Source organism: Peromyscus eremicus, chromosome 11 (genome assembly GCF_949786415.1).
Source record: "Peromyscus eremicus chromosome 11, PerEre_H2_v1, whole genome shotgun sequence".
NCBI lineage: Eukaryota > Metazoa > Chordata > Mammalia > Rodentia > Cricetidae > Peromyscus > Peromyscus eremicus.
Window position 1 is genome coordinate 20,371,697 of NC_081427.1, and position 11,258 is coordinate 20,382,954.

General features: G+C 39.9%; 1 protein-coding gene across 1 annotated transcript; it reads left to right on the plus strand.

The window, feature by feature from the left end:
* Positions 1-1,395: 1,395 nt before the first annotated feature.
* On the plus strand, positions 1,396-4,090 carry LOC131921434 (pre-rRNA 2'-O-ribose RNA methyltransferase FTSJ3-like). Its single transcript, XM_059276135.1, has one exon. The coding sequence runs from the start codon at positions 1,456-1,458 to the stop codon at positions 3,943-3,945; it is 2,490 nt and encodes an 829-aa protein (XP_059132118.1). The 5' UTR covers positions 1,396-1,455; the 3' UTR covers positions 3,946-4,090.
* The last annotated feature ends 7,168 nt before the right edge of the window (positions 4,091-11,258 follow it).

An 11,258-nucleotide genomic window follows, 5' to 3' on the forward strand; every position in this document is an offset into this window, starting at 1 on the left:
TCACAGGCAAAAAACGCCCAGTAGAACAGAATGTATCCATGAGATAAACACACTATATTACAGGCAGTGGGGATCTCCCCACACCCATTCATATCATGCCAGATACCAGAGAAAGATGGCAGTGGCTAATATGCAGAGATACAGCAGAAGGAAAAGACATTCTGGAGTCTGTGGTCTCAGAGGCCTTGGTATCAGAGAGATTCACCCATAAGGGGTTTTGCTCCTGGTGGGCTGACATCTGAACTCCAATTGCCACCTGCTGCCCCTCTGACATGGCCACTGGCAATTATCTCAGAAGCAAACTAGAGAATAATGTAATTTCAGAGTCCTTGTGAGAAATAAAGACATGGAAAAGTCACCAAATGCTGCCAACTGACCCCTTACACCTGTACCTTGATATGTACCAACCCATACCAACAGACTAAGTGAGTTCACATACATACACACATACATATACATAATACACACACACATACATATATACATACATACACACATACATATATACATACATACACACACACACATACACACACACACACACACACACACACACATACACACACACACATCTCAAAGAAAAACTAGCTAGGATTTATATATGAGGGAGCTTTGTCTTCTGATCCTGGGTTGTCAGTTTATATATTTTCAGCCCCTGTTTTCCTATAATTTCTTTGGTTATTTTTTTTTCCTTTAGAGGGAAAGTCTGTCCATCTCCCATTGAACATGAGAATGATATTACATGAGCGATGGTGTAGTAACTCACCACACATTTTATTAACCAAAAGCAAAGTGACTATACAAATTTCCAAGAGCAGTTATTCCTGCAGGTGTCCAGCCACTATGCTGCAAGAATACAAAGAGAGCGTAGGGTGAGAGATGTGGAGAGGAACCCTGTCTAGCCCATGGCAGCAGTGAGACCAGAAAGCTACTGGCATCCATTAGAGGTTGGGCATCTTCAGCTGATTTCTTAGCACCAGTAGAGTTGCCCTGCTGACTACATACAGATAAGAACAAGATTGAATGCATAGCAATTTGTAAAATAACATATACAATCAATTAGTCTATAAAGCAATTTCTCACGCAGGAATATGCAACTCTAAATACAAAAGGGGTAGCTTTAAGGGACTGCTCTAATTACAATAATACTTTAAATCACAAATAAAAATTGGCATAGCTTGATTAAGTTTTGACTGTCATACTACACAAAAAACTTATTATTATGTGTTAGGAATTGCAAATAACCATGAATCTTTGAATTCAAATGAAGAAGAAATAATGTGTATATATATAAAAGAAAATATCCCAACTGAAATTTCAATGTCTAAATCCTCAGTTTAGGCCTATGTCTCACATTTAGTCTCTCTATAAAAAAATTTTTGCCTAAGTGTTGAAAACCCTGTGGAGTTAAGGGCTGTCTCGGGCCCCGAGTGAGTGATACTACCCTATCCCACCATGGGGAAGAAAGGCAAAGTAGGCAAGAGCCGGCGGGACAAGTTCTATCACCTGGCCAAGGAGACTGGTTATCGTTCGCGCTCTGCCTTCAAACTGATCCAGCTCAATCGCCGCTTTCAGTTTCTGCAGAAAGCTCGGGCCTTGCTGGACCTGTGTGCTGCGCCCGGAGGATGGCTGCAGGTGGCTGCCAAGTTTATGCCTGTATCCAGTCTTATTGTGGGAGTGGACCTGGTTCCAATCAAGCCTCTTCCCAATGTTGTGACTCTTCAGGAAGATATCACAACAGAGCGCTGTAGGCAGGCCCTGAGGAAGGAGCTGAAGACTTGGAAAGTTGATGTTGTACTCAATGATGGGGCTCCCAACGTTGGGGCTAGTTGGGTCCATGATGCTTACTCACAAGCTAACTTGACACTGATGGCACTGCGTCTAGCTTGTGATTTTTTGGCCCGTGGTGGTTGCTTCATCACAAAAGTCTTCCGTTCCCGTGACTATCAGCCCCTGCTGTGGATCTTCCAGCAGCTGTTCCACCGTGTCCAGGCCACGAAGCCCCAGGCCTCTCGCCATGAATCTGCAGAAATCTTTGTAGTCTGCCAAGGATTCCTGGCTCCTGACAAGGTTGACAGTAAATTCTTCGATCCTAAGTTTGCCTTTAAAGAGGTTGAAGTTCAGGCTAAAACTGTTACTGAGCTGGTGACAAAGAAGAAGCCAAAGGCTGAAGGTTATGCTGAAGGTGATCTCACTCTCTATCACCGAACCTCAGTCACTGACTTCTTGCGAGCTGCCAATCCTGTTGACTTCCTCTCCAAGGCCAGCGAAATCTCAATAGATGATGAAGAGTTGGCACAGCATCCAGCTACAACTGAGGATATAAGAGCATGCTGCCAGGACATCAAAGTGCTGGGGCGCAAGGAACTTAGGTCTCTCCTGAATTGGAGAACAAGACTTCGGCGATATGTGGCCAAGAAGCTGAAAGAGCAAGCAAAGGCACTGGACATCAGCCTCAGCTCAGAAGAAGAAGGTGATGAGGATGAGTCAGTTGCTGAGACAAAGCAGGCTTCGGAGGAAGAGGAGGAGGAGCAGCTTAACCGGACCCTGGCAGAGATGAAAGCCCAAGAGGTGGCCGAACTAAAGAGGAAGAAGAAGAAATTGCTTCGTGAACAGAGGAAGCAGCGGGAGCGTGTAGAACTGAAGATGGATTTGCCTGGGGTTTCCATTGCAGATAAGGGGGAGACAGGCATGTTCTCCCTGCGTACCATCCGGGGTCAGCAGTTGCTAGAGGAAGTAACACAAGGAGACATGAATGCTGCAGACACATTTCTGTCTGATCTGCCAAGGGATGACATCTATGTGTCAGACGCTGAGGATGATGATGATGATACTTCTCTGGAAAGTGACCTGGATCCAGAAGAGCTGGCAGGAGTCGGGACACATTCTGGTCTGAAGGACAGGAAGTGCTTGCGGTTTGCTCAAGTAGATGACAATAAAGAGGAGGAAGGAGAGAATCCATTGCTGGTACCACTGGAAGAAAAGGCGGTGCTGCAGGAAGAGCAAGCTAACCTGTGGTTCTCCAAGGACGGCTTCAGTGGAATTGAGGATGACGCTGATGAGGCCCTGGAGATCAGTCAGGCACAGCTGCTCCACAAGAGCCGTAGGAAGGAGCCACCTCCACCACCTTCTAGTCTGAAGACTGAGAAGAAACCTCCCCAGTGCCAGAATGAGGTTCCTAAGGAGACAGAGGCTGTTTCGGGGACAGAAGCTGTCACTGACCCTGGAGGGGAGGACAAAGTCAACAGCTCAGATAGTGATAGCAGCAGCAGTGAGGATGAAGAAAGCTGGAAAGCATCCCGTGGTATCAAGCGAAGCCGTGGTTCTAAGGCAGATGACGATGGGTTTGAGGTCGTGCCTATTGAGGACCCAGCGAAACACCGAATTCTGGACCCTGAAGGCCTTGCTCTAGGTGCTGTTATTGCCTCTTCCAAAAAGGCAAAGAGAGACCTTATAGATAACTCATTCAACCGGTATGCATTTAATGAAGATGAGGGAGAGCTTCCAGAGTGGTTTGTGCAGGAAGAAAAGCAGTACCGGATACGCCAGCTGCCTGTTGACAAGAAGGATGTGGAGCATTACCGAAAACGCTGGCGGGAAATCAATGCACGGCCCATCAAGAAAGTAGCTGAGGCTAAGGCCAGAAAGAAACGGAGGATGCTGAAGAAGCTGGAGCAGACCAAGAAGAAGGCAGAAGCTGTGGTGAACACTGTGGACATCTCAGAACGAGAAAAGGTGGCACAGCTGCGAAGTCTCTACAAGAAGGCTGGACTTGGCAAGGAGAAACGCCAGGTCACCTATGTTGTAGCTAAAAAAGGTGTAGGCCGTAAGGTCAGGCGGCCAGCTGGGGTCAGAGGTCATTTCAAGGTAGTGGACTCTAGGATGAAGAAGGACCAGAGAGCACAGCAACGGAAGGAACAGAAGAAAAAACACAAGCGGAAGTGAGCAGAGGCATCTGGAGAGACAAAGACTAGGAAGATGTGGTATAGTTCACTCTGGTGGTTTTGGCACCTGCTGTTGCCAAAACCATATGATTAGGGGAGCTATTGTGTGCCTACAATTCTACAATAGAAGTCCTTGCCTCTTGAAGAATGGTCATGCATGAAAGCACCAAGGGACTCCCCCAATCTTTCACAAAGGACTTGGGATGGAAACATCTTTTTTAAGCCTTAAGGGGAAATTCAGTGTGATGGCATTGTTGTAGCCATCACATGTTGTAGCATGTGGTTCTTTTTGAGTCCTCTCCCTCCCTTTCCCATTATTTGAATAAAATGAAGATAACACAAAAAAAAATTTTTTTGTAAAACTTAAGATGTGCAAATGAATTTGTTTAATTTTTTTCCTGACACCAAAACTTGCTACCTTCTCAGGGAAATTTTTACATAAATTCTACCAGCCTCTGGAAGACATAATAATAAAAATTCCAATAGAAAATGGATGCATATTTAGATACCAATTTATCTATGTATACTTGGGTCTGTTTAATGTTGCTATTTTCTTTTCATGATATTTATCATCATTTACATCATGTACAATATGGTGTCAGTTATTTAATTTGCTTCTTCTCTGTTACCAGCTTTTATTTTCTCTCATCACTCATGTGTTTTATATTTCTTTCTGTTTATCCAGCAGAATTTCCTTTGTCTGATACATTTATCTCTTTCCTCAAGTGCCTGTTTACAAGTCATTCTTGGAGGTAACTTTTCTTGAATCTTCAGATATGGCTACATCCTAGCATGACACTATGGAAACACTTGTGCCCTAATGTTCGTAAAAGTCTAACTTGTTCTGGCTCTTTTTACCAAATCCTGAGCTTCCTATGTAGAGTAATGGAAGTATTCAAATATTCATGTCAGATAAAAATTAAGAAGGTTGATTGTAACTGATCTCTGAATCAAACAGGACATTTCTGATCAGTGAGTTTCCTTGTTTCAATATTCAAAACTTGGTAGAATTCATAGCTAGGTAGTGTAGTTGTTTTAAATGATACTTAAGTCATTACAATGATTTTTTTTTAACTCTTTGAGGATCTGCCACCCAGCTCCCAAATAAAAACATGGAGACTTGTTCTTACTTATAAATGCCCAGCCTTAGCTTGGGTTGTTTCTAGCCAGCTTTCTAACTTAAATTATACCATTTCCCTTTAACTACATTATGCCTCTGAGATTTTACCTTTATTCTATATTTCTTTATTTCCTTCTAAATGTCTGGTTGGCTGTGTGGCTGAGTGGCTGGTCGCTAGCATCCTCCTCTCCTACTTGTTTTCTGGCTCTTTGCTTCTTCTCGTTCTTCTTCTCCTATTTATTCTCTCTGCCTTCTAGCCAAACCTATTTTTGTCTTCTACCTAGCTCTTGGCCATTCAGCTCTTTATTATTACAATCAAGTGATTTAGACAGACAAAGTAACGTAGTTTTACAGAGTTAAAAAAAATACAACATAAAATATTGCAACACATATTTCCTTCATTAAAAATTATTCCACAGCATAAATGAATGCAACACATCTTAAATGAATATTCTGTAATGTTGCAGTAATAATTTTTAGAAGTTTGGGAACAAAGTATTAAGATTTTGTTTTATTTCTGTATGACAAGGAATTTAATGTCTTTGTCTTTTATATTGAACACGATCACAATATAAACATTTTTCAAGTAAAATTTTATCAGATCAATTTCATATTTTTGAACAATATCCGCAGCCTCACTAGCTGAGAGTTTATAATTGGCTTCTATTGGCTAATGACACCACTTTAATTGTACGGTCACTTGTACTAATGTAGTAATGAGGAAGTCTCAATTGCCAAAGTAGAACATAACACAATACAAATGTATACACACATTTAATTCAGTAAACTCAGAAGTTTCATTTGTGTTCTTAAAGAAGTATTATTCCCTATTTTGTAATGCCTTTTATGGTATTTTTATTGTTGTTTTCTGAGAATAACACGAATCACTTGTTTTAGTGCTCACTTTGTTCAAGATCAGCACAAGATACTAGATTAAAACAACAACAACAAAAAATCCCTGAACCTTAAAATATGTTAAATCCCAAGGCATTGGTGAAATTGTTGCTCTCTACATTCTTTAAATATGTTTAAAATGGCAAAATTCCAGATTTCCAAATTAAAATATTCTCTGGGCCTGAACTTTCTTTGCTGGCAATGCTCTAAATTTGCTGTTTGAACAGAATCTACAAAATCATTCTTACATTTCATTGGGAGTATGTCTGAAAATCAATAGAGAATTTTAAATTATTCTGTAATTCTTCATTTGGTTTGATAGAGCTGTGTTTATTTGTAAATACTTGCAATATATATTTTGTATGTATATATGTGTGTATATATGTCCATTCTGTTTGGAAGGGTAAAAAGAGAGACAGATTCCCTGGAGCTAGAGATAGAGGCAGTTGCTAGCCACCCACTGCAGATGCTGGGGAAACTTAGGTTTTCAACAGAAATAGCAAATGATTTTAAATAGTGAGTTACATTTCAACCCCCAGTTCGGTTTCCTTTACGTGAAAATAGTCACTTAATAACTTTCATCCTTTCCTTTGCTTGTTGCTATTTACATTTAAGTGTAAAAAATACGTCATATTGTTATAACAACATATACATTATACAGCATTTTTTTTTTGTCTGAAGGATGAATGCCCTCCATTATGTAACTGAAGATTTGGTCCCCAGTAGGTGACATTTTTTGGGGAGGTTATGAAACTTTTAGGACATGGAGACTTGCTGGAGGAAAGGCAACAGTGGAGTAAAGTTTTAGAATATACAGCCTCACATCACTTCTAGGAGACTTTCTATTCCCTCCTACCTATATTTGATTGCTATCTGTGCTGTCAGCTTCCTGTTCCTGTTACAATGCCTACATAATAAAGTAGGTAGCAGCCAATTCCATAACAGTTTTTTTTTGTTGTTTTTTGTTTTTTTCAAGACAGGGTTTCTCTGTGTAGCTTTGCGCCTTTCCTGGAACTCGCTTGGTAGCCCAGGCTGGCCTCGAACTCACAGAGATCTGCCTGCCTCTGCCTCCCCAGTGCTGGGATTAAAGGCGTGTGCCACCACCGCCGGCCCATAACAGTTTCTTATTTCTTATGTATGTAAAGAGGAATTATAAATTGTGAGAAAAAAGTATAAAGACAGAAAAGTCTCCAAAATATTTTCGATTCATAATTTTGATACCCTTTAGATCACTGTTAGAGAAAAATACATGTATTATTATTATTAATATTATTATTATTATTATTGTTTAAATTTGTTATGTTCTGTAACAGCATCCCATACTAGTACTTTAAGAAGTTCCATGATATAATAACATGCCCTTGTGTTACAATATTCATTGTCATTATTTATAAATGAAAAACACAGGTAAGAATAAAAACTCAACATATCACTTACATCACTTTTATATTGTGTTAATACTCAACTTATTTACTAAGAAAGTGTAACATAATCTGCTAAGCTATACTACCAGCCTTGAAAAGCAAAACATACAAATAAATTGGCATTGTTGCAACATAATCCTCAATGATTCTGAATTTCATCTTCAGTGCAGACCATCATTAACATAACAATGATTCATTGATTAGTAATTAAGTTATTTTTATTCCATTATAAGTCATGTGCTAATATTATTGTGGGATATGCTTTCTTAAAAATGAAATTGTAATACTCTCTTTAAAAGTCAAGACGTTGCTTCCACATTCAATATTCTGAGTCAAGTGTGTATCTGTGGTGGAAATCTGTTAAATATTCCTCTAACCTAGTCTTTTAAGCTTATTTTTGTATGTCAGATTACTTCTGCCCACACTAATTCAACTCACCATTTCATCCACAAACACACTGATAAATTAAATACTTTCTATTCAGTGGTGTCTATTCAAGAACAACAACAAATTGTTCACCAGTTCATTTTTACTCTATATCAACTCTGGTTCTGCTCAGTTATTGCTTGTCCTAAGCAACAACAACAAAAAATATCAATGATTTTCTGTCTTAAAGAAATCTTTGGTCTTGCAGGCATGATGTCTAAATAATTTACACAAGTTTAAACTTCACTCACTGTGTTGCCAGAAAGGTCAATTAACTAAATTCTCCACTCTATAGTGTAGCATAGAGAAGAAAGGATGTCAAGTGTCATGAAGAATGAATCTTTATTTCTAATTTTTTATTAACTGCTCACCACAATATAAATTTCTAGAATATATAGAACCAAGTCCTCCCTCTATCTTTAAACTTCAAAGTTATTGCTATAGTCATTCTCAATCATATTTAAAGCATGCTACAGTGAGTAGTAATTATAGATGAAATTCTAAACAGTCTTAGTAAATAAGAAACACAGAGCCAAACACAGAGTTAAAGCTTAAGATATCAGAGTAAGAGCCACAACTCTCTTTAACTTACCACTCACTGCCATCTCTTCCCCTGAGAGAAAGACTTTCTCTTGTGTGACCTGTCTTTTTATTGCCTTTCTGTTCTGCCTTCTCATTGGCTCTAAACCCAATCACATGACTTCCTCATCACTGACTATCTATACAGACCTCCAGGGCTCTATGGTTGGTTCAGGACACCTTGCTTGGCTGTATCCTTGATCACACATAGACTCTGCCTGCCATGTAACTGGATTAAGGGCGTGTGCTACCACTACCAGACTTCTGCTTAATGGCTACGACCTCTCATCTCCAGGCAAACTTATTTATTAATATACAAATAAAATCACATTTCAGCATAAATAAAATATCACCATAAGTAATGTTTATATATATATATATATATATATATATATATATATATATATATCCATAAGTAAAATATCACCATAAGTAATGAAATATATATGTATTTCAGAGTCCCAGTTAGACTGTACCTACTAACATTTCCTTATTCTGGGTACTAGATACACGTACCTTGACAGGGACAGAGGCAAGTCTTATTTAGGATTACTATTGTTGTAATGAAATGCCATGACAAAAGCAATTTGAGATAAAAGGGTTTATTTGCCTTACACTTCCATAACAATGTCCGTCAAAGGAAGTCAGGACAGGAGTACAAGCAGGTCAGGAACATATAGGCAGGATATGATACATAGACCATGGAGGGGTAATGCTTACTGGCTTGCTCCCATGGCTTTCTAAGACTGCTTTCTTATAAAATCCAGAACCATCAACCAAAGGTTGGCACTACCAATAATGGGATGGAACCCTCCTATCAATCACTAAGAAAATGCCCTAGAAAATGATCCTAAATTGATTGTAACTGGTTTTATACTGAGGTCTTTAATTGACTTGGACTTACTTGAGTTTTGTGCATGGTGATAGATATAGATCTATTTGCAATTTTCTACATGTTGACTTCCAGTTACTGAACCTGATAGAAGAGAAAGTAGGAAGTAGTCTTGAATGCATAGGGACAGGAGACCACTTCCTAAATATAACACCTGTAGCACAGACACTGAGAGCAACAATTAATAAATGGGACCTCCTGAAACTGAGAAGCTTATGTAAGGCAGAGAACACAGTAAATATGACAAAATGACAGCCTACAGAATGGGAAAAGATTTTCACTAACCCCACATCTGACAGAGGGCTGATCTCCAAAATATATAAAGAACTCAAGAAACTAGACATCAAAATACCTAATAATATAATTAAAAAATGAGCTACAGAGCTATACAGTGAATTCCCAATGGAGGAATCTCAAATGGCCAAAAGACATTTAAGGAAATGCTCAACATCTTTAGTCATCAGGGAAATGCAAATCAAAAGGGCTCTGAGATACCATCTTACACCTGTCAGAATGGTTAAGATCAAAAATACTACAGACATCTTATGTTGGAGAGGATGTGGAGCAAGGGGAACACTCCTCCTCTGTTGGTGGGAATGCAAACTGGTACAGCCACTTGGTAAATCAGTGTGGCGGTTTCTCAGAAAATTGGGAGTCAATCTTCCTCAAGATCCAGCTATATCACTCTTGGGCATATACACAGGAAATGCTCAATCATACCACAGAGACACATGCTCAACTATATCCACAGCAGCATTATTCATAATAGCCAGAACCTTGAAACAACCTAGATGCCCCTCAACTGAAGAATGGGTAAAGAAAATGTGGCACATACCCACAATGGAGTACTACTCAGCAGAGAAAAACCATGATACCATGAAATTTGCAGGCAAATAGATGGAGGTAACAAAGACTCAGGAGGATAATCATGGTATGTACTCACTTATATAAGTGGATACTAGATATAAAGCAAAGGATATCCAGACAATAACCCACAACTCTGGAGAAGCTAGCTAACAAGGAAGACCAAAGAAGGACACATGGATTGCCCTGGGAAGGGGAAATAGATGAGTTCTCCATGAGTAAACTGGGGATGAGTGGTGAGCAATGGAGGGTAAGGGATGGGAGATGAGAACATAAGGGAATGGGATGGTTGAGCTGGAACAGGAATGGAGTTATAAAGCAATGAAAGAGATACCATGATAGAGGGAGATATCATGGGGATAGAGAGAAACCTGGTGCTAGGGAAGTTGCCAGGAGTCCCCAAGGATGACCCCAGTTTAGACTACTAGAAATAGCAGAGATGGTGCCTGAACTGAACTGGCTTACTCCAGTGATTAGACTGGTAGTCACAGAGCTTTTCTCCAATGACTGATAGAAGCAGATGCAGAGTTCTACAGCCAAACACCAGGCAGAGCTCCAGGAGTCCAGTCAAAGAGAGAGAAGAGGGATTCTATGAGCAAGTGCATCATAATAGGGAAGTGCTGTGGATATCATTCTGTATAAATAAAATGCTGATTGGCCAATAGCCAGACAGGAAGTAGTATAGGCAGGATAAACAGAAAAGAGAATTCTGGGAAGTGGAAGGCTCAGGCAGAGAGACATGTTAAGGTACCTGTAAGCCATGAGCCGTGTGGCAACTTATAGACTGATAGATACGGGTTAATTTAAGATATAAAAACTAGATAACAAGAAGCCTACCATGGCCATACAGTTTATAAGAAATATAAGTCTCTGTGTGTTTACTTGGTTGGGTCTGAGAATCTGTGGGACTGGTGGGTGAGTAGATTTGTCCTGACTGCGGGCCAGGCAAGAAAACTCTAGCTACAGGGACACCTGCAGAGATGACCAAACCAAACTAGTGGGAACTCATGAAAGTTGGATCAATGGCTATGTAGCTTACACGGGGCTGGACTAGGCCCTCTGCATGGTGAGACAGTTGTGTAGCTTGATCTGCTTGGGGGGCTCCCTGGTGGTAG